Below are 23700 nucleotides of genomic sequence, written 5' to 3'. Positions count from 1 at the left end.
TTCTTGCCTCTCTTTGTTTAAAAGCAAAAATCTGCTCTCTTAGATTTCCTCTTCAGAAATCTGAAAGCTCTTTGAAGACCTCGGTGTCACCTTAACTCGATCTTTGTATTATTGCATCACTTTATTTCAAGTTTCAACCACTCTAACTGCTTTAGTGTTTACAGCTGTGAGAGTTACTGTGCCTTCAGAAAGAGTGGAGGAATGCAAAAAATACCACTTTTTCTGTCTATTTGTTGAATTTTTTTTTGGTAATGACATTCTGCTTTGACTTTAAATGACCAACTTTTCAACAAGTGCGCGTTATCCTGATTCCTGAGAGGGTATATTTTGGCCTTAGCATTCACTTGTGCAGCTGTGCAAACAATGGGAGACTATTTTCTACTAAATGTAAATATTCAGTTCTTTCTCTACAAATAAATTAAGCCTTACTGACGTCATCCTGTATCTTCAAGTATGGTTTGCTCACCAAGTAGTTTTTAGATTTGAAAACTGGAGGTTTTCTGTTAAGAGATGTAGCTAAAGCCCATAAGCGCATCTGGTCCATACCACTGATTTTGTTTTCGTTCTAAATATTATTTATGTGATGAGTTTTGTTTCCTGTTTCTTCATTTAACTGTTCTGTGTTTAACAACCTCAACCTCCTCCCACTCAACCCTAACCTCCATCCCCTCCCTGACGTCCTCTCTTCCCCACAGACATTGTGGGCACTGCCCGTCCGGACGAGAAGGCAATCATGACCTACGTCTCTAGCTTCTACCACGCCTTCTCAGGCGCTCAGAAGGTATCCTGGATGCAGCGTCTCCTTCCTCCTCCTTCTCCTCTTCGCCTCACTCCCCTCTTTCCCTTTTTTCCACCTCCACGTGTTTCTCCTAACAGTATCCTTCTCTCTGCAGTGCACAACGCCCCCTGCAGGGGTCGTCTTCTTTACTTTCCGCATGGTTCACACTACCAAATGCATGATGGGACAAAAACACGCTGTTCTTAAAGGCAGCGAGTGCAAGTGTGTCTCCAGTCTACCTTGTTGTAATGGCACTGCAGGCTAGCGGAGCCACCCCTCATTAGGGTTTCATGGTGCTGAGCAAAAGCAGAGTGGGAAGTGTGGCGACGTTTATCTGATCGGAGTGATGGTGATTGGCTGTGATAACAGCAATGGCTTGACACAAATTAGCCTGAAGTGTATTACAGAAGGGGATATGTGACTGTTTAATTGGACGATTATGTTCAGCCCTCGGAGTGACAGCTTAAATTGAGAGTGAAGGAATGAATACAATTAAAACTGGTGCTTCGTAGTCAAGCAGGAGGCTGGATATGTGGCAGCTGGTTACACACAGGAGTCCATTTCCCTGTTTCTTTACAGGAAAGAAGTGCTACTTTGGAGTTTCTCAGTGGGATAACGAATTCCTGTCTGTTAGTTTGACAACAGCGTACATAGAAATACAACAGGAAATGTGAGACTGTGCTGCACCTCTGCAGCATCATGAGGCACAAGTTATATAAGAGCCAGGTTCATCTAAGAGGCCCAGCAGTGGAGAGAGCACTTCACCACAGCTGTGTTTAAGCAACGTGCACTAAAAACGTCTGTGTTTATAAGTGGAGAGAGTGGTGTGCCTCATTGAGAGAAGTTAAACTACAGCTGGACTCTGGATTGCATCATAGATAAGGAGGTGTGGGATGACATACAGCTGGCTCTCAATGCAACAAAATGAAAAGTTAAAACACTCAAGAAACCATTACTCCTTATAAAATGAATGTGTTTTCACTTCATGCTTCCACCTCCCACTTTGAATCAAGGCAAGCATCTCACTTTTCACGAGAAAAATTAAGAATCGCTAATAACAAGCTAACTTGAAGACCAACTGCAGGTAAACTGGAGATAACTTGTCACTGCACCCCCTGCTGGCCTTTTTTTGTCTCTGCACACTTTTACACTGGTGCCTTTTTCTCTTCCCTGTCCTCTCTCCTTTTCCTCTGTTCCCTTGGCAGATATCATTAGCACCTTGAGGCCAGATGAGAAGGCCGTCATGACTTATGTGTCGTGTTATTACCACGCATTCTCAGGCAAACAGAAGGTGAGAAATAAAACATAATAAAAAGTAAAAAAAAAAAAAAAATCACAAAATACCTGCTGTACTGGTTGGCAGTATTTTTTTTGTCTTAGTTCTCTGAAGCTTTTTAGCGTTTTTTTTTTTAGCTCATTGTTTGGGTTATACAGTTCCATGTTTCCATTCACTTACACCTCCCAGAGTTCTTCCTCTCTGCACAGCAAATCCTGATTATAGACTAGGTGGGAGTAGGATATCTGGTTGCTCTGACTTCATATTAAAACATTAAGCAATCCAAGAAACACACACATATTTGCATTGCTGACATCATTGCTATCTGAAAATTGAGTTTATGTGCCTCGAAGTGCTATCGCTTGATGCATTTTTATTGTGGGTGGCTCCACTGGGAGACTTGGCTTATTCAGAGCCTCCTTATCTCCTCTCTTTCAGCAGTATATTGATCCCTGATACAATGTACACCCCTGCAACTAGTCCCTGCACTCTCAGTGGAATATATTATTCCAAAGACATGCCAAATCCGCTAAAGATCTCCGCAGCGAGTAATAGAGACTTATCACACATGCAGGATATCCGCTAAGTCTCCTGTACTTAAAATCTTTATTAGGATCCACTTCTTAATGGAGCTCTCCTGAGAAGCAGGAGTCCGGAAACTGCTGCTGGCTGGCACACAGTTTTACAGCTCTGGCGTAGATTTCAGAAACAATGGGTGGAGGAACAGTTACTCCTCCTCTCTTTAACACCTCCGATTTCACCCTTTAGGGCAGATATTTAGCAATAAACACTATGAGTTAGACATTCCTATGTTGGAACGCTCTGCACGTGGAAATCCTCACATTAACTCCACAAAGTTAAATAACAGTATTGTTTTTTAAGGAAGTGTAATTCCTGATAATCAGGTTACAATTCAGTCTCTGATCCAAAAATAGATTCTGTGCTACATGATTATGTTGTTATTCCTTTTTCTCCCTTGTTCAAAAAAGGTGGCAGCAAGGAGACACATGTGTATCACCTGTTTGCTACATGACAATGGAACATGAATATAAAAAACTATTAGTTATTTCTCTCATTGTGGAGGTTTCATTGAGCTTTGATGGAGTTTGTAGTTACACACATATTCCATCTTCTTTAAGGTCCAATTTTAAGTTACGGCCCCATTATTAACATTGGATCACATGGTCCATTTTTATTAGTGCATAGTCTGTGTGGCGAGGAGAGTGCCCAGAATTTTATCACAGTTTGTCGCTCTTCTGTGCTTTGTTTTAGCTTCTTTCAGCTCTTAGTTTTGCTGTCAGACATGCCAGTTTATTTCTTTTGTTTCTCAGTCAGTGTTGTCAAATGTTTAAAGTGAAAAGCTCAGTTAAACTTCACACTAGACAAAAGAACTCATTTATAGCTGCTAAAGAGACAGGAGGGAACGGGAGGGAAAATTGCAATCATGCTCAAAATCTGTTATTTGGTAGAAATTTGTGGTGTTTAATGAGTGTTTCTGCTGTCCCAAAGGGGCTAAAAATTAGTAATTGCAAGTTTAAGGGCTTGAATCAAAAAAGGAATGTCAAAAGAATCAAAGAACTATGATCTCTAGGTTTTAATGCGGGACCTATTATGATAAAATTTCCTTTAATTGTTCCATTAAAAATATTTGTTATATCAAGTCTTGGTGCGCCCCCTTAGTTTTTCCACTGTCTGAAACAAACCATCTCTTCGAGTTGACTTTCTTCTGACCTGAAGGTTTGAGCAGCAGGTCTGTGGGGCTTCTGCTGATCATACAGAAGAGACACAAAATAGGGCAGTGTCCACAGTGGCACCGCAGATAAATGGGAAGATGGTTTTCACCTTAATAATCCTTCCCTCTGGTCGCTGTGATCTCACAACAAAGTAATTCATGAAAGAGGTCCTGGCTGTCGAGCCTTTCATTAAACAGGCCCAGCATGCAAACATTTGCTCACAGAAGCACGACCTGCACATCATGGCTCTCCTTTTAAGGCAACTCCTGGTGGAACCCCCGGAGCATGTCTCTGACCGAGCCAAGTTTCCCCTGTGATCTCTTAACAAAAGAGGCTGGTAACAGTCCTCAGTGTGGGATGCCAGGCTGTGAACTATGAAATGGGGCAGGAGGGAGACTCGGGTTTAGCTTACTGAGACTGTGCACCCTCTAAAAGGACACTGCTGCAAGGCTGTGCTGCCTTTTCAATCAATACATTTACTTGTCAAGCACTTCAGAGGTATATTGCCAATGGTTTTGATTTGCTGCAGTCGCAGATGGAGTTTCTTGTTTTATTCTAAAAACTGTGTCTGGGTGTGCTGCATTTCTCAGCTAAAATCTGCTGCATATTTTCCAGACTTTATGCATGTCACTTCAGTTTCTGCTTGTATTTTCTTTCAGAATTCTTTTCTCTTTACAGCATTTTCATCTTACACACAACAGGTTACCTGACTACATATCGTCACAGTGACTTATTCATACATTGTGCATTCAGTATTAAAGACTGAGAGAGGTGTTATGTCAGAGATGAGCCCCTCTGTTCCCCCACTGGGCTTCACTCTACATTTCTCCAGTCAGAGCTCTCTTTATGTAGGTTGAGAGGCTAAAATAACACTATTTGCTGCTGCTATGCTATAAAAAGATAGTGTTGCAGAGAGAACGCTGCCCCTACACCTGATGGCAGGTACAGTTTAATGCATCATTGTTACAGCTCTCTGAGTTGTCACCGTTGTTCTCTAGAGTCGTGCCTGCTGGAAACAGGCTGGACTCTATTTAATCTTGGGGCATTTCATTGACATTCTCAGTACAGCACACACGTCCAGGCATCATTATACATTATAGGTATGGTAACATGCAGTGACTGTCCTGATTTTACTTCCCTGCAGAGCTGTTGCTGATGTATTGCTTCATTCCCTAAAAATGACTCATTTGGGAAATCTTGGAGTGCTTCTGTGTAGGCAGTATGGATGGATGGATGGATGGATGCAGTCAGATCAAATATATCACCTGTGGCACACTCACCAGTTAGATATGCAAGGAACATTAGAGATAGCTGCATAACACCAAGGCTCAAAATTTGCTCTGTCTCTCTCAGCTGTGGGTCTCACTCTGTTTCCCCCCCCTCGCTCCCGCCATTTAGGCAGAGACAGCGGCCAACAGGATCTGCAAGGTGCTGGCTGTCAACCAAGAGAATGAGCAGCTGATGGAGGACTATGAGAAGCTGGCCAGTGATGTGAGCACACCCCAGTTTTTATCCTTTAATTGCCCTGCAACTTCTCTACTCCCCCCCCCCCCCCCCCTTTCTGTTTTCCCCACCCTTACTGCACCACTCCTTCACCTCCTACCCCTGGGGGTGTTTGTGCTCTAAACAGGTATAAACATGGCAGATCAAGATAACCAGCGGCCAGACAAACAGGTTTTAGGCATAGAAGTGCACCAGATAAAATCAGATTTTTTGGTAGTCGGTCTGTTTTCTCTCTCATTTTATACCATTTGCTTATAAATGAGGTTTTTTGATGTAGCAGAGAATTAGACCAGATTGGTAAAGTACATGCTGCATGATAACATTATAGAGTTACCTTACAGTTATGTAAATTGTCACAGATTAAACAAACAGATATGAACTTAACGTGTTTATTTCATTCTATCCTTACGTATTTACCTACCACAGTACCAGTGGGCAGGTTCAGGCTAGCACTTTATGCCACTGAAGCTGAGACTTTTATCTCTCATGACAAAAGAAAGTATGTCTATTTCCCCAAATGATGAACAATTCCTTGAAAAAATCAGTGGATTTTTAAAAGTTAACTGTTTATTAAAAACTATTTTAAAAAGACTTATTTTTGGTGCATTCTTGTTGTAAAGTCAGGTTAAAATAAGTGAACTTTCAATACAAAAATATTTGTGTATATCTGATGCTGTGTTATAGATAATGGTAAAGAAAATGAGAGAAAACAAAAAGACACAAAACATACATTTCGTTGCAATCAGTTAGTAAAACGTAACTAGTCAACTAATTATCTCACCTTATATTCTTTCTTCACATGTCAATCACATCCAACACATCTCATCTTCTTCCTCTCTGACGATCATTACGCTCCATTTTCTGTGATTTGCATGGTTCTTCTTCCCCATTCATCTCCATGAACTCATTTTCCCTCCATCTGCCTCCTCATAATCTCATCCTTTACCACACACACATACATACATACACTTTTCCACACATTACACAACACCCCAGTTGTTGGAGTGGATCCGTCGCACCATCCCCTGGCTGGAGAACCGAATGCCGGAGAACACCATGCAGGCCATGCAGCAGAAGCTGGAGGACTTCAGAGATTATCGCCGCCTCCACAAGCCGCCCAAAGTGCAGGAAAAGTGCCAGTTGGAGATCAATTTCAACACCCTGCAGACCAAGCTGAGGCTCAGCAACAGGCCTGCGTTCATGCCCTCTGAGGGAAAGATGGTCTCGGTAAGTCAGGGCAGTTTCTGAAAGAACAAACTTGAAAAAGTTTGAGATGTCAGAAAACATTGTAACTTTTTTTACTCTAACAATTTTGCATTTTCTACTATTACATAATATGAATAATTACGCCGTGACAACAATTACATAAACATTTTACAATTTGTAAAGTCTCAAAACATCAGGAGGCATTTTTCCCATTATAACTGTGAAATAAATAGTATACGAACAAATCGAATAAGATTCCACCAACTGTAACTTCACTGTTTTCAATTCCCTTTTGGTTCAGTCTTAAAGCTTTCATTATTAACTGAAAAAGGCAATAAAGCCTCATCTGCAAAGCATTTATCAAAGCTCAAATACAGCCAGACAAAAGTAACAACTGCTTTTGAACTTCTAAATGGCTCAAACCAAGTTTCTAAAACCATTTTTGTGTAATTAAGGTGCTCAACATTTGCACATGCAAATTCCAAGCAATTTGAATGCATGTAAAACATTTAGCATTTTCAAACAGTGCAACAAATAGTACCTTAACATTTTACACTCAAGGTTTAGCAGTCTCAGCTCCACGTTGAGGACTGATCTAAACAGAATAAGTCGTCACTCCTTAAGTAGAATATATACAGTTGCTAAGTACAGACTTAAGACAGTGAGCCATAAAAGTAAATGTGAGGTTTAAGTAAAGTAATGTTATGTTGTGGATGTGTGTATTTGTAAAATAATATATGTAGTCGCAGAACATGAAAGCTGTTTTGTTTACTTGGATTTATAGCTCAGATTTTCATCCGTTGAAGTCACAGCCTGTTTTAGACTGTTTCTCCTTTGCCTCATGCAGGACATTAACAATGCATGGGGAAATCTAGAGGGAGCAGAGAAAGGCTACGAAGAATGGCTCCTCAACGAGATCCGCAGGCTGGAGAGACTCGACCACCTGGCAGAGAAGTTCAGGCAGAAAGCAGCCATCCACGAAGCCTGGACTGAAGGTATCTGCTGTTTTGAAAAAAGTGCACATATGAACATAACGAACCAGAGCGCTCCTGTGTTTAGTGCTGTGTGGCTGAGGTAAAGTAAAAATGCAGAAGTATAGGTGGGAGATATTTTAGCTTTAATGATATACTTTCTGTGTCTCCCCCTGAAGGTAAAGAGGACATGCTGCAGAAGCGGGACTATGAGACGGCCTCTCTGTCAGAGATTAAGGCTTTGCTGAAAAAACACGAGGCCTTTGAGAGTGACCTGGCGGCACACCAGGACCGCGTGGAGCAGATTGCAGCCATTGCACAGGAGTTAAAGTAAGAGAAGTGAACACCTTCTGTGGATCAATAAAAGGATGAAGTAGAGTTGGATAATTTGAGGGCTCCTGTGCATTTACAGCTTGCCTGTTTGCACAGTAAGAGCTGAGCCTACAACTAGGACATTCTGCTCATTCTCATTTCACGCCACATAAAACACAAAATCAACCAATCAAGATGACAGACAAACAGGAACAAAATTCTTATCTATGAAAGATGATTAATGTGAGTTAAAGCTGCTCTGCTGCAGATAACGAACCACTTGTGTTCCTGTCTCTTTTGTGCTCCAGTGAGCTGGACTACTATGACTCCCCCAGTGTTAACGCTCGCTGCCAGCGGATCTGCGACCAATGGGACGCTCTGGGAGGTCTGACCCAGAAACGCAGCGAGGCTCTGCAGGTAACATGGGACAAGCCCAAAGGGAATCGAAAGTAAACAACCTAGCAAAGAGTCACATTTCTGACTCGCTTTAAAGTGTTTTAAATTCCCCCTGTCCTTCTTTATGCCGGTGAGGGCAAAAATTTAGAGATGAAAGAGTTTTTCCTCACAGTGAGAAACTGTGACGACAATTTCAGAGTTTCTGCTGGCCTTGAAAAGCCTTTCAAGTTTAGAGACTTTATTTGTGAAGATATAACCCCCCAAATCCCTCTGAGCTCTGTGAATGCTCATGCAAAAAAAAAAAAGCCTCCACGAATTCTTAAATTTCACCCAAATAGACTTTGAAGGTCAATAAAAACCCTGTAAATTTATGTTTATCACATTTTTAATGCTCAACAGAGAACAGAGAAGCTCCTTGAAACCATCGACCAGCTGTACCTTGAGTTTGCCAAAAGAGCGGCTCCGTTCAACAACTGGATGGAGGGCGCAATGGAGGACCTGCAGGATACATTTATTGTCCACACCATTGAAGAGATCCAGGTGAGATGGGGAAAAATACATGCGACTTTAGGGAATAAATAGAATTGTCAGCCTTTAAACACACAGCAGGGGTTATGTAGCTGCGAAGTTAACGCAGGTATTTGTTCGTTTGGTGCTTCTTTACTTTCTTGATGAGCGTTGGCTAAGCAGCTATCATCTATGTCAAGTTAATGTGAAGAAGCAACATATTGCCTGCTACCATAACAGCATATTGCACCTTCTAGTGGTACATAATGGTAATAAATGAACATATGACCAAGTTGATATATCTTCAGCAAACTAAATAGATGCTTTGGATAAGTCATAATGGTTGTTACTTTACATTTCGCTGAGTACTTCTTATGATGTGAGACTACTAAAATCATAAATATGCTAAGATTTATGGTTTTATTTCATGACTACATTATTATATGGAAACAAATTCTCCAAAACTTTTGCTCCTAGCTAGTCCAACACCGTCTGTTTTAGAAAGATCAATCAAACTCTAAAATGACCGGCTCAATTGTGCAAAGTGTGCTTCTGTAAAGTTTTGGTGTACGATTTACCATTATCTAAATATTTAACGACTTGTCACACAAAAAACAAATTCCATTAATTTCAGTTCCATTCAGTATTCAGAGCCTTTGATCTGTGGGCTAGAACAGGGAAGGAAGCAACAGCAGAGTTCAACAGGAATGGGCTCTCTTTTGTCCTCACCCCCAACCAGCTGCAGCAGATTGCTGCCCTTCCTAAGCCTGGATCTGCCAGAGGTTTCTTCTCGTTAAAAAGGGAATTTTTCCTTCCCGCTGTCACCAAGTACTTGATCTGATTATTGGAGTTTTCTCTGTAATATTTCAGGGTCCTGAGGTGACTGCTGTTGTCATTTGGCACAATATAAATAAAACTGAATTGAATTGAATTTCAAGGTCAAATGACTCCAGGGGTCCGTTCTTCGTGCCTCGCTTACTACATCCAAGATCAAATCATCGTGCAAACTTTGAGCTCGCTATTCCGGTTCTCCGAACACACCTGTTGTTGACGATTAGTACAGCTGGATGAAGTAATGTGAGATCACTGGGTGGCTTAAAAGGGGCTATGCATCGATAGTAGAAACATTGATCAGCAACCCTTTGATTGGTCGGCGAAAATGTCGAAGGAGCGCGCTCAGTATTTTTTGGCAGCAGAGCAAGAACTCTTGATTGAGGGATTTCAGGAGTTTCAGAGTTTAATTAAAACGCAAGGGAACACTGCAAAGGCTGCAAAAGCAAGGAGAGAGGGCTGGCAGAAAGTTTCTGACAAATTAAACTTGTAAGTAATTTATTATATTATATTACATTATATCCTCTTTCACATTAGAGCCACGACAGGACCCACTAGAACATGGGAACAAGTAAAAGTGAAATATAAGAATAGTCTACAGAATGGTAATATTTATCACTGATATTGCTTTTCGTCTCTTGGAAAGAGACCCTGGAATAATCTGTTTGTTTGTTTATAACAGCAACCAAGAAAAGGGCAGAGCAAAAAAAGACAGGTGGTGGTCCTGCACCCCCTCGTCAACAAGTTGGTTAAGTAAATAATACCCTCACGGGAAAATTGATATCTCTCTATGAGCACACTGTCGCGCTGAGCTAAAGGATCCTGTCTGTCCCGCAATATACGCTGAATTCTGAGGACTCTCCTTATCAATCTTGCACCTTCCGCAATGGGTGGCTCGCGTATACGGACAGGACATGGCTGCGACAGACTTCCCAAATCCACCTTCGCTTTTATAGCCATGGTCTCTCATCTTGATTACATGAAGTAATTTACAATTGCTACTCTGAAATATGAATTACATCTGAAATAATCAAATACATGAAATAGAATGATTAATAGTACATTTCCCTTTTTTTAGGAAATGACCTGTATGTATCTGTATGGAATCAATAAAAGAATCAAATACTGCATTATCTTTAGTTACATTGATAATATTTATTTATGGTAAAACAGTGGTAAAATATCGCTGTTGCTTTCGTATAAATGAAGCGGACATACCTGAGTGGCCGCGATCTAATCTTGTTTACATAAAGTAAGCCTGCTCCCAAGCAGGTTTACGCTTACGGATCTGTTGCTATGACAGCAAGTCCCGGATGAGCTTCGGAGAACCGAACGATCCAGGATCACGCGAAATCGTCAACAATCAAATCCAGCTAACTTACTTAGCGAGGTACGAAGAACGGACCCCTGGAGTATTCTAAGATCATATGAAAATTATGAACTGGACAACAAGCAGGGTGTTTTTGCTACTTAATGATTAAACCGCGATAACATGAGCTGACTGTTTGTTTTGAATTTCTCTCTATAACTGCTTAGCACTGAAATTGCATTAGGGAGCCTATTGTTAACAGTTAAGCACTTCCAGGTTTGTTTGCACTATTGTGTGAGGTACTTCCTCTTTGCCACAAATCATATTTGATCTAACAGAGGAGAATTCCAGCCCAGTGATAGGATGGCTGTAACAGAAAGCTTTCATAAAATAAAGCACTGTCTGGGGCCTCTTTAAAACTGAATTTTTTTTAAATTAAAAACTCTCAGCAGGTGGATGTTGTTCTCTTCTGATGGGCTTTAGACTTAAATCTAACATTTATCAAACAGATTTGACACAGACACACAGACATGGATCTTCTCATCTCACTCACAGCAGGAATGCAATTAAACACAATATCAGAGTTTGACTTTGTCAGATTCTGGTATAAAACCATAAAAGCAGATGCAAGCAGACCTAAGCAAGTTTGTCTTAACTAATGAATCAATCAAGAGAACAAAAATGAAAATGCAGTTGTTTGAATCAACACTTCATCAGACTGAGGAAGCTTATATTACATGTGTTTGGTTTTGGCTGCTTCTTTTTAAAATAAATCTTTCTTAATATCTCTGCACAGTGTTATATAAGTTCCATATCACTACAGTTTTTAAGCAAAAAAAATTCAAACTCAAATTTTTTTATATTTCATAATTCACAAAAAAGGCTAGTCAGAATCAGAAACTTTATTGTCATTGTCACGAGAACAATGAAATTAAGAATGGTCCCCGATCATTGCATCATCCCTAGCAATATCAAAATATAAATAAACCAATAAAATTCAATAAATAAAATAGATAGAATACTTAAAATACTAATAAGATGTAACAGTGAAACATTCACATACATTCCCACACATGTTTCAGAGTGGCGTGATGGACATTTTTTTTTTGTAGTATTCAGATGTGTTATTGCAGTTGGATAACAATTGTGTTTGAGTCTATTAGTCCTTGCTCTGATTGCCCTGTACCGTCTGCCTGAGGGCAACAGTTCGAACAGGGAGTGGCCAGGATGTGAGGTGTCTTTTATGATGTTTTGGGCCTTTTTAAAACAGTGGGCATTGTGTAGAACTTCCAGTGTGGGGAAAGGGCAGCCAATGATCTTTTGGGCGGTGTTAATGATCCCTTGGAGTGCTTTCCTCTGAGCCCCTGTGCAGCTAGTGTACCAAATACATATGCAGTAAGTTAGAACACTCTCAATGGTGGCTCTGTAGAAGGACACCAGCAGTCTCTGTGTGATGTTATTCCTCCTGAGAATTCTCAGGAAGTACAGTCTCTGTTGGGCCTTTTTCAGCAGCTCGGAGGTGTTCACACTCCAGGAAAGGTTCTCCTCTATATTGACTCACAGGAAGCGGAAGCTTGCCACCCTTTCTACACAGTCCCCATTTATGAATAGTGGTTGGATCTCTGCCTTTTTCCTTCTGAAGTCTATTATGAGTTCTTTGGTTTTTGAAGTGTTGAGGAGGAGGAGGTTATTGGCCTTACACCATGACGTCAGCTGCTCCACCTCGTCTCTGTACGTAGACTCGTCTCCCTTGGAAATGAGCCCCACCACTGTGGTGTCGTCTGCAAATTTCACAAAGATGTTGCTGTGGTGGCGAGGAGTGCAGTCGTGTGTGTAGAGAGAGTAGAGCAGTGGACTGAGCACACAGCCCTGGGGTGAGCCAGTGCTGAGACTCAGGGCTGAGGATGTGTGATGGCCAACTCTGACTCTCTGTCTACGGCCCGAGAGGAAGCTGTTGATCCACATGCAGGTGCTGTATGGAAGCCCCAGGTCTTGTAGCTTGGCCACCAGTTTGTGTGGAAGGATGGTGTTAAAAGCTGAGCAGTAATCCACGAAGAGCATCCGCACATAGCTACCATGCTCTTCCAGGTGTGTTAATGCAGCATGGAGTGCTGTGGCTACAGCGTCTTCCGTGGACCTGTTTGCTCTGTAGGCAAACTGGTGTGGATCCAGGCTGCGGGGCAGGGCTGCTGTGATGTGTCTGCGGACCAGCTTCTCAAAGCATTTCATTACCACTGGGGTGAGTGCCACCGGTCTGTAGTCATTCAGGCCGGTGATGTGGGGCTTCTTAGGCAAGGGGACTATGGTGGAGGACTTGAGGCAGAGTGGGACAGTCGCCTGTGCGAGGGATTTGTTGAAGATCCTGGTGAAGATCCCAGCCAGCTGTTCTGCACAATCCCTCAATATTCGACCTGGCACACCATCAGGACCCGCCGCCTTCCTCGGGTTAACAGCCTCACCTCGTGCTCTTCCAGGGTGAGGGTGGTGCTGCTATGGGTGGCGTGTTGCTGCTGTGGCTCCAATACCTCCGGTACCCTGGTCTCAAAGCGGGCGAAGAAGATATTCAGCTCCTCTGCCAGCTCCAGGTCACCGTCCGCAGCTCCGAGATTGATCTTATAGTTGGTTAGGTGCTGGATGCCTTGCCACACCTGCCGGCTGGCATTACTCTTCAGATGGTCCTCAATCCTCCTCCTATAGTCCCCCTTCGCCTCTCTGATGCCTCTCTTCAGGTTGGATCGGGCTGTGGTGTAGTAATCCCTGTTGCCAGACCTGAACGCAATGTTCCTCTCCTTCAGCAGCTGCCTGACCTCCCGGGTCATCCAGGGCTTTTGGTTGGGATAAGCCCAGATCCATTTGACTGCTGTAACAGTGTCTATGCAGTGTTTTATATAGCAGAGAACACTGTCTGTGAACATTTCCAAGTCCTGATGTTCAAAGAAGTCGTCCTAATTGTTTGTCTACATTTTGTGTCTCAGGGATTAAGCACAGCCCACGAGCAGTTCAAAGCCACGCTACCAGAGGCTGACAAAGAGCGCTTGGCCATCCTGGGAATTCACAATGAGATTGCCAAAATTGTGCAGACCTATCACGTGAATATTGCCGGCACCAACCCCTATACTACCATCAACCCACAGGAGATTAATGCCAAATGGGACAAGGTAATATAATCAATAAACATGTAAAATGTTATGTTTTTTGTTTTCATTTGTTGGTGTTTTCATGTGTGGGTTTTTCCCCCCCTTTTTTTTTTTTTTGTGCATGATGAGTGAAAATTTGGGGTCTAGTGCATTTTTTTCCCCCTTTTCAGTTATCCATTCCCTTCTTAATCCAGATTTTTAAGTGATCTGGACTGTCCATACATCCAAACAAGAAAGAAAGAAAGAAAGAAAGAAAGCCTGTGAAGGAAATAAAAGCAAAAATGTACACGACAAAAACTTTGGATGAGGCATAACATAGTAAATAATAGAGGTCTTGGGAGAACAATTGGTAAAGAGAAAAACATCAGGGAAAGAAAAGCTTGTTTTGTGTCATGTTGGTTTTTATTACTTTTTAATATTTAATCAGTCAGAATACAAACCCACATTTTATTGCCTACAATTCTGCATAATAATTCAGAGATAATTAAATTTAGAACAAAAGACTGGGAGAAAAAGGCAGGCAACAAAAGAGACAACAAAGAAAATGTGAGCTCTTTAAAGTAACGTAAAATGAGTATGGCAGCTCCAGTCAAAGCAAATTCATGCTTTGGTAAGCTTTAGTGGCATAAGAGATTTATTTTTATATTCAGTAAGGGAATAAGAACTTGTGTTATGAAAGGAGTGAAGCGCTGAGAGAAGATCTTTTAAAAAGAAAAAAAAAATGGGGGGGGAAAAAGAGTTTCTCCATTCATTACAGGTTGCGTTGTTCCCATCTTTATTATAGCCACACGACTCAGTATTAACGCACTTGGGTGTTTCCATCAATCTCCCGGCTGCTGTAGGTCAGGCAGCTGGTGCCGCAGCGCGACCAGGCTTTGATTGAAGAGCACGCCCGGCAGCAGAACAACGAGCGTCTGCGCAGACAGTTTGCCAACCAGGCCAATGTCATCGGGCCTTGGATCCAAACCAAGATGGAGGTCAGTGTGAGCAGAAACCGCAGTCGGAGGAGCACGTTATAAGTTGAGAATGAGGCCAGAGTGATGGTTTGGTCTTTAGGTCTGAACTAGAGGTTATTAGTTTTTTTTCCTGTCACAGAATTTCATATTCAATTTCATATTAAATAATGATAAAATATATAAGACTTTAGTTTTGGCTTTTTGATAGTTGCTCTTATTTGGTGTTAAAATATTATTTGATAACACTTTGAAATGTGGGAGCTACTGTAGCCTTATATAAAGGAGACATTTTCGTGTTCTTGAAAGCTTGATCCAGGTGGTACTTACATAATGGTGACATATGTTATATTCAGTAAAATAGCAGAGATGCTGTCCTTTTAAAAAAATAAAAATAAAAAAAATTGATGAACGAAAAGCTTCAAAGCCAGGCTGTGGTATTTGATTTTTGACTATTCTTGAATGGATTCATGTGTGCATGTCCTCCTCTCCGCTGTGACTCATTGTTCTCATTAAAAGGTGTCATAACCTTCTCTGTGCGCTTACACAGGAAATTGGCCGCATCTCAATCGAGATGCACGGCACCCTGGAGGACCAGCTGACGCACCTCCGCCAATACGAGAAAAGCATCGTCAACTACAAGCCAAAGATCGACCAGCTGGAGGGAGACCACCAGCTCATTCAGGAAGCTCTCATCTTTGACAACAAGCACACTAACTACACCATGGAGGTAAACATTTCTTCTGGCGCCAACAAATATTCACATTACTGTTCCTAATTTCACTCCGGCTTTTTGACTCGTCTGTCTGACTTGTCTGTGTCCTGTGAATACTTTGGTTTTCTTGGTTTCCAAACACTACAGAACAATAGATGGCGGTATGTTTACATGCCCACAAGAAGGCCTTTAAGAATACCATCTGGTCTTCAGTGTACAGTATCAACTTTCTGGCTCATGAGCCAAGTTTTGGGGAACTATCCCCGCCAAGAATAGCTTTTACAAGCCAAACTAATTTGTATTTTGTCTGCATAATTACAGACATATTTTCCAAACTTTTATGTAGGCATCTGTCCAGAATCAGCTACTGGGAAGCAACAAAAGCACCTCGTCTACTGTTTTTTAGTAAATGAAGGACATTCTTTTTTTCTTATGAGAGTAGATCTCTTCTTAATCTACTTTCTTGTTGTCTCACACAACAAATTACATGAAAATATTAAAACCAGCAATAAATTCACTAAAAGCTCATTGGTGTATTTCTGTGCCAGCGAGCTCTACTGTTGTCCAAAAATTAGAGAAGAAACACATCTGTTAGCCGTGATGTCGCCCTTTGTTTAAGGGTCAGTCCCGTATATACAGTCCTCTCCATACACCACAGGTGTCGAACTCCAGGCCTCGAGGACCGCTCTCCTGCTTGTTTTCCAACTAACCTGCCCTTGTAGCTTCTTATTGGCAAAGCACACCTGATCCAGGTAATCAGCTGCAGGTAGGGCAAGGATATCTCAAAAACAAGCAGGATGCTGGCCCTCGAGGACGGGAGTTTGACACCCCTGCCTTACACGCACTGATCTGCAGTTGAAACTAGTCCCCAGCAAGTAGAATATTGGCTCCTGTTGCAATGTTTGCCATGCTCGGCTGGTTTAGTAAACTATTTTGCATATTTGTTTGTGTTTTGACCATTTTCTAGCTGCACATATTTGAGCAGAATCTAATGGATTTGAACCCTGAGTACCACACGCTGTAAAATCAGTGCTGAGAGATGGTATAAACATGGTTTTGCTGTTTTTATGGGCTTTGTTGACATGAACATAGTTTGGAGGATGCTGTTTTATACACAGCTGAGTGAATTGTACTCAGTCTGGAGTGCGGTTGATAGACAGCCATCATTTTTCACTGTAATCTTTGTACCTGTTAGAGCAAAAGGGCAGACAAATAATAGAATGTGCATTATCAGCATTCAGATAGTTCTAACATTTTATTCTTCAAAAGTTCAATTTACAGTCTATATCTGACACATCTGCCTTGTACTGAGCTGCAATTTTCCTCTTCTCTTTACACAGGGCATAAAACAATCTACAAACCACCTCGGCTAAAGCTCAGCTAAAACCAGTCCCTCTGAAACTCTTCTTTAGCCCACCTTAACACTTCCTTCGTCTTCATCTTTCTCTCCCCTCCAGCACATCCGTGTGGGCTGGGAGCAGCTGCTCACCACCATCGCTCGTACCATCAACGAAATCGAGAACCAGATCTTGACACGAGACGCCAAGGGCATCAGCCAGGAGCAGCTTAACGAGTTCCGGGCTTCCTTCAACCACTTCGACAGGGTCAGTACTCGCACTGTGCAGGCACACTGGAGAGGTCCGGACATTTGCAGACAGCTTTAGTTTGTTTTAAACTTTTTTTGACATTTGGGAAATATGCTTTTAGGTTCCTTCACTAACAAATTTGATGCACCTCTCATGTTTGTCTGATAAATGTGAGACTAAACCAGCTAAACACAGAAGAAGAAAAACGGTTTTCCATGTTCAAGCAACCGACATCAGACACTAGCTGGTTAATTAGCATGCTGTACCTCATTTGCATTCAGCAAATGAGATGAAAAGGTTTCAAAGTGCAAGTTGCACAGTTTGACAAGGGTATTAACTCAGACTGTTTCCTGGCCAGGTCTTTGGGGTTTCTACACATACACGCACCAATAGCAACAACCTCAAACCTCTTTGGGAAGTGCCAAAAATTCCTCTATGCAGGAAAAACTCTGAACTTCTGAGGTGCCCTTTTGTGAGCTTTATGAGCTCTAGGCTAACCATGTACTGCCTCTACTATTAGACAATGCATTTTTCCGAAATGTCAAACTATTCTTCTGCAGATTTAAGTAACACTGTGGCATGTGGAGTCACTCATTTTTCTGTATATTCAGACATCACCAGCAAAGCAAAGAAGATGAGGTGAGGCTGTATAACCTAACCGGTTTGAGATCATTTTTTTTTATCCTGTCATGCTGCCCGACGTGTGGCTAACAGCAATCCTTTAACCAGAAACTTGAAGAAAATGAGTGTGTAGAGTAGAGTTGTTTGTGGAACGCGTAAGGGTGCACCCAAGTGTTATGGCTGGGTTGAAAAGAGACTTACAGTTCAGTGACGCAACATTCATCTTTAAAAGCTTTCAGACATTTTTGGAAAAGTGGTAGTCTGGCAGAATGAGCCTCAAGGCTCAGCTGGATGCTTTTGTGATACGTGAAATTAAGATGGAACAGAAGAGGAATATTAAAGTTCACATTACAGGCTTTCCTTGCATAGCTGCCTCTGTAAAGCTCCTTCTCCTACCTCCAGAGCTTAGTGTTTACACTGGCGCAGACATGTCAGGAGCAGCATCAATTATGGATGAGATTTTATTTATCTCCACCATCCCACCCCCGCATATTACCATAAGTTCATGCCTTCATCCGGAGCCATCCTATTGTTAATCAATACCCGAGCTCAACAATCAGAGTCCACAGGAGCACAAATGTAGACCTCGTCCTGCTTTGGTTTACACATGTTTAGCTGAAAGCTCAGCTAAACACGAGTTGGTAGATGTGATGGGGACCTAAAGTGCTGCAATTATCTGCTTTTTAAATTCTACTGAGGATAAAAGCAAAAAGTATTTCCTGGTTGTCTCAGGATTCACATCTTTCTCTGAAGATTTTCTTTGTTCATGTTTAATGAACAGCTTTTCTGACATTGCTTGATTAGCCAGATATTAAGCCAGATTAGCCAATACTGAAAAAAATAACTGAATAATGATGGTGGTTACAGCTTCTCAAATGGGAATAGTTGAGGTTTACTTCATCTTCTCTCATATTAAACTGAAAATGTTTGTTTTCGAAACCCAAACTGACGCTCTTAAACCATCTGATTTTGTGATTTAAAAAAAAAAAAAAAGACTTATGATTGTAACTGTTTTATGACGTGCTCACTCCAGTGTTTTGCTGTAAAAAGAAAGTTCTGCTTCTAAGAAGGATAACCATTGTGTTGCTAAGTACATGTGCCATCAATGATATCGATAACCTCTCCACAAGGTCCTGTAGTCTGCCTGCCACACTGCACATTAACGCCTCTGAATGCCTCGCCAAGCATGGCAGCACTGCTGCCACCGTGTGTTCACCTGCCAGATCCTAATGAATATGCACTGTGTTCTCTGTTTTCTATCTCTTGTGCATGGCCCTCTTCACCCCCTCACCTCTTTTTGCCCCCACCGTGCATGGTGCACTACGCCCTCCCCCCACCCACTTCTACTCCTTCCCCACCAACACCACCTCACCTGTCCTGCCCCCTTCCACCACCACTCCCTCACCTCACCACCACTGACACCCCTGTATGTGTTGCTGCATGGCCTGTGGCCCCGACGCCTCGCCTGGCACTGGCCTCCCACACCCCAGGACCACTCGGGCACTCTGGGCGCGGAGGAGTTCAAGGCCTGCCTGATCAGCCTGGGCTTCGATATCGCCAACGATGCACAGGTACTTAATTGTAACCACGCCCTTACGGTGAGAGGTTTAACTGGTTTCTTTTTTTGTTTTTCTTTGGCTTTTTCCCCCTTATACTTCAATCCCTCCCCTTCGATTCTATTCTTGCTTTTCTTCCTCCTCTCTACATGTCCCTCTGTGGTTTCCCCCTCACCTTGCAACATCCACATCGCGAATTGTGTGGATTTCTTCCTTAATTCTACTCTTTTTTTTTTTTTTAACCTTTAATGCTTCACACGGCTATCCCTGCCCCTCCTTCTCTGTTTCTCTCTTTTCCGCCTGGTTTTGTTTTTCCCTCGCTGACATCTTGTAGAAGAGAACAGGAATCATGGACCCTGAAGACTTCAAAACCTGCCTTATCTCCATGGGTTACAACCTGGTAAAGCCATGTGCAGTTTTCAAGTATGACCATTTGTTTATGTGTTAGTAACAAGAAGCGGTAATGAGATTTTTTTTTTTAACCTTAAATATGATCAAATACTGTGCTGTTGATGTTATTTTGGACTTGTCTAAATTTTTTTAAGTGCAATTCAATTTATTCTGAACTGCTTAAAATTTGCTTGTTTATTACATACTTGCACATTAACAGTAGGACAAATATATCACTGCATGCAGGGTGTTAGTCATTTGCTGTGCTTTGTGCATCGTCTCTCATACATCCTCTCTGTTACCACAGGGTGAAAACGAGTTCTCCCGCATCATGAGCATAGTGGACCCCAACAGAATGGGCCTCGTCACCTTCCAGGCATTCATCGACTTTATGTCCCGCGAAACAGCCGACACAGACACCGCCGACCAAGTCATGGCCTCCTTCAAAGTTCTGGCAGGGGATAAGGTAAAGTATTATATTAAACAACACACAGCCTATATATATTGGTAAAAATTAAACATAGATAATTCTGAAGCTTAATCCTTTAGAATTGCACTTAAAGTGGTCATAGTTAATAACTGAGCGCTAACAATGAATGGCATGACTACCATAAGTACACAGGAGATTATCTGCAATACATCTCAGCTCTGCAGAGCTTTTGACCATCATCGTTTGTTTTCCTGGCTTTTCTATTATCTTATGTTTGTCTAATTTTGTAACATCTCTTGTTTGTTTTTGTCATGCCTGTTAGAATTACATCCTAGCTGATGAGCTCCGCAGGGAGCTGCCCCCAGACCAGGCCGAGTACTGCATCGCTCGCATGGCCCCGTACACTGGCCCCGACGGTGTCCCCGGAGCCCTCGACTACATGTCGTTCTCCACCGCCCTGTATGGAGAGAGTGACCTCTGAACACTGTCAGTCGTCCTGGCGCGGGACCACCAGCCTACTCTAATCAACCGCCACGTCCTCCAAAATGCCCAGTCACCACCCTCCTGTTCATTTTTTTTTTTTTTTTTTTTTGGTATGTCTCTGGCCTTATCTTTTTGTCATTATCCTATGTCTCCTCCTGCTTTTCTCCCCCTCCACCTGTCCAGCCTCTCCACCGCTCCCTCACACTCTGTTTCCGTTGTATTTGCTTCCCACGCAATGCAGCAGCTCTCCAGGTTTACAAAGAGGGAGAGACAAAAAATATTTTTTCTGTTTTTATTTTCTTGTTGTCATTGTTTTTCTTCATGAAATGAATAAAGTTAACATATTTTATTATACTGAACAAAAAAGGTATTTTTCTTCACCTGATTGAAAATAAGAGACAACAATTGTAATAAAGAAAAAAATGCTATACTTTCTCTTCTAATTTTGTTTGCTCCAGGAATCATCAGTGGCATTTTTTTCCCCAAAGAGGGTTAAGTGGGGAGTTTGTGCCTGTAGTATATTTTCTTACATCTTTAAACTACCTGTATGACTCCTAAAATCCAAAGAAAAGCTGGTAGCCAGTATGTGTATATGCGTATATATATATATAGACATTTTTAGGCCATCTACTCATCGGAAGGTTGGTGTATTCCTGGCTGCTCCAGTCTGCATGCCAATGTACCCTTGAGAAAGACACTGAACACCAGGTTGCTCTCTGATGCATCCATCAGATTATGAATGTATGTGAATGTTACACAGAAACTAGAAATGGTGCTCGAATGAATGGGTGAATGAGACATTTTTTTTTACACAGAGCTTTGATTGCTCAAGTAGAGTAGAAAAGCCCCATATAGCAGCCAGTTTAGTTACCGTAGATGTACATAAAATGATTAAAATTATTCTCGATGTCACAAATTAGAAAAATAATGGAGAAAAAAAGTGGGGAAAAAAGAGGGCACACCGGAAAAGAGCCAGAGGCAGCTTTCGCTTATTAATAATTATCCTTGCGTTATTTGTCATGGCCTAGAGGTGAGTGAGATGGTTCTATGATAAAGTTGACATAGAGCGCCACAATAAGCCACAGAGAATATTCCTGTTAAAAACATAGAAAGTCAGACATATACAGTGGCTTGCAAAAGTATTTGGCCCCCTTGAACTTTCCCACATTTTGTCACATTACAGCCACAAACATGAATCAATCACGTGAAAGACCAATACAAAGTGGTGTACACGTGAGAAGTGGAACGAAAATCATACATGATTCCAAACATTTTTTACAAATCAATAACTGCAAAGTCGGGTGTGCGTAATTATTCAGCCCCCTGAGTCAATACTAGAACCACCTTTTGCTGCAATTACAGCTGCCAGTCTTTTAGGGTCTGTCTCTACCAGCTTTGCACATCTAGAGACTGAAATCTTTGTCCATTCTTCTTTGCAAAACAGCTCCAGCTCGGTCAGATTAGATGGACAGCGTTTGTGAACAGCAGTTTTCAGATCTTGCCACAGATTCTCGATTGGATTTAGATCTGGACTTTGACTGGGCCATTCTAACACATGGATATGTTTGTTTTAAACCGTTCCATTGTTGCCCTGGCTTTATGTTTGGGGTCGTTGTCCTGCTGGAAGGTGAACCTCCGCCCCAGTCTCAAGTCTTTTGTAGACTCCAAGAGGGTTTCTTCCAAGATTGTCCTGTATTTGGCTCCATCCATCTTCCCATCAACTCTGACCAGCCTCCCTGTCCCTGCTGAAGAGAAGCACCCCAGAGCATGATGCTGCCACCACCATATTTGACAGTGGGGATGATGTGTTCAGAGTGATGTGCAGTGTTAGTTTTCTGCCACACATAGCGTTTTGCATTTTGGCAAAAGTTCCATTTTGGTCTCATCTGACCAGAGCACCTTCTTCCACATGTTTGCTGTGTCCCCTACATGGCTTGTGGCAAACTGCAAACAGGACTTCTTATGGTTTTCTGTTAACAATGGCTTTCTTCTTGCCACTCTTCCATAAAGGCCAACTTTGTGCAGTGCACGACTAATAGTTGTCCTATGGACAGATTCCCCCACCTGAGCTGTAGATCTCTGCAGCTCGTCCAGAGTCACCATGGGCCTCTTGGCTGCATTTCTGATCAGCGCTCTCCTTGTTCGGCCTGTGAGTTTAGGTGGACGGCCTTGTCTTGGTAGGTTTACAGTTGTGCTGTACTCCTTCCATTTCTGAATGATCGCTTGAACAGTGCTCCGTGGGATGTTCAAGGCTTGGGAAATCTTTTTGTAGCCAAAGCCTGTTTTAAATGTCTCAATAACTTTATCCCTGACCTGTCTGCTGTGTTCTTTGGACTTCATGGTGTTGTTGCTCTCAATATTCTCTTAGACAACCTCTGAGGCCGTCACAGAGCAGCTGTATTTGTACTGACATTAGAATACACACAGGTGCACTCTGTTTAGTCATTAGCACTCATCAGGCAATGTCTATGGGCAACTGACTGCACTCAGCCCAAAGGGGGCTGAATAATTATGCACACCCCACTTTGCAGTTATTTATTTGTAAAAAATGTTTGGAATCATGTATGATTTTCGTTCCACTTCTCACGTGCACACCACTTTGTGTTGGTCTTTCACGTGATTGATTCATGTTTGTGGCTGTAATGTGACAAAATGTGGGAAAGTTCAAGTGGGCTGAATACTTTTGCAAGCCACTGTATAACAGCTGACCTACTGGGTGTGATGAAAAACCCATTATTACATGTAAATGCGCATACTTACAAAACTGTGATCCTCCAGAAATTGCTTAAATTTTATGGAATGTTTAAGGTTGAGCCCAGTTTAAGCAACAAGGACGTAGATCTATGTTTTTTAGAGCTGTCAATAAAGTAACTCTCAGCAGCATCAATATAAGACATGCTCCCTGCCCCGAAAGCTTTAATAAATGTTGTCCCTATGCGGGACCTTATTCTCATCAGAATTGTGAGTGAAAGTCAGGCGACTTTTGAGATTAGTTGGAAGACAACAA

At 42.0% G+C, this 23700-nt stretch overlaps 1 protein-coding gene across 3 annotated transcripts in view; it reads left to right on the top strand.

Moving 5' to 3' along the window:
- Positions 1–21123, top strand: part of actn1 (actinin, alpha 1) — a 56876-nt gene extending 35753 nt beyond the window's left edge. The window contains exons 8-22 of one of the 3 annotated variants that reach the window (XM_082515928.1): positions 696–781; positions 5186–5278; positions 6287–6517; positions 7344–7491; positions 7647–7797; positions 8088–8196; positions 8575–8715; positions 13798–13980; positions 14802–14936; positions 15463–15642; positions 17085–17231; positions 19325–19405; positions 19725–19790; positions 20088–20246; positions 20533–21123. In XM_082515928.1, coding sequence (XP_082372054.1) covers positions 696–781; positions 5186–5278; positions 6287–6517; positions 7344–7491; positions 7647–7797; positions 8088–8196; positions 8575–8715; positions 13798–13980; positions 14802–14936; positions 15463–15642; positions 17085–17231; positions 19325–19405; positions 19725–19790; positions 20088–20246; positions 20533–20691 — 2069 coding nt within the window. In that variant the 3' untranslated portion in view covers positions 20692–21123. The remainder of the gene's footprint in view (positions 1–695; positions 782–5185; positions 5279–6286; positions 6518–7343; positions 7492–7646; positions 7798–8087; positions 8197–8574; positions 8716–13797; positions 13981–14801; positions 14937–15462; positions 15643–17084; positions 17232–19324; positions 19406–19724; positions 19791–20087; positions 20247–20532) is intronic. The other 2 variants (XM_082515927.1, XM_082515926.1) reach the window with 2 other exon arrangements.
- Positions 21124–23700: the final 2577 nt, after the last annotated feature.

Source organism: Aulonocara stuartgranti, assembly GCF_965226115.1.
Source record: "Aulonocara stuartgranti genome assembly, chromosome: 19".
NCBI classification, from domain to species: Eukaryota; Metazoa; Chordata; class Actinopteri; order Cichliformes; family Cichlidae; genus Aulonocara; species Aulonocara stuartgranti.
The sequence above is the reverse complement of the archived record's forward strand: the minus strand, read 5'-3'. Positions and strand labels throughout refer to the sequence as shown.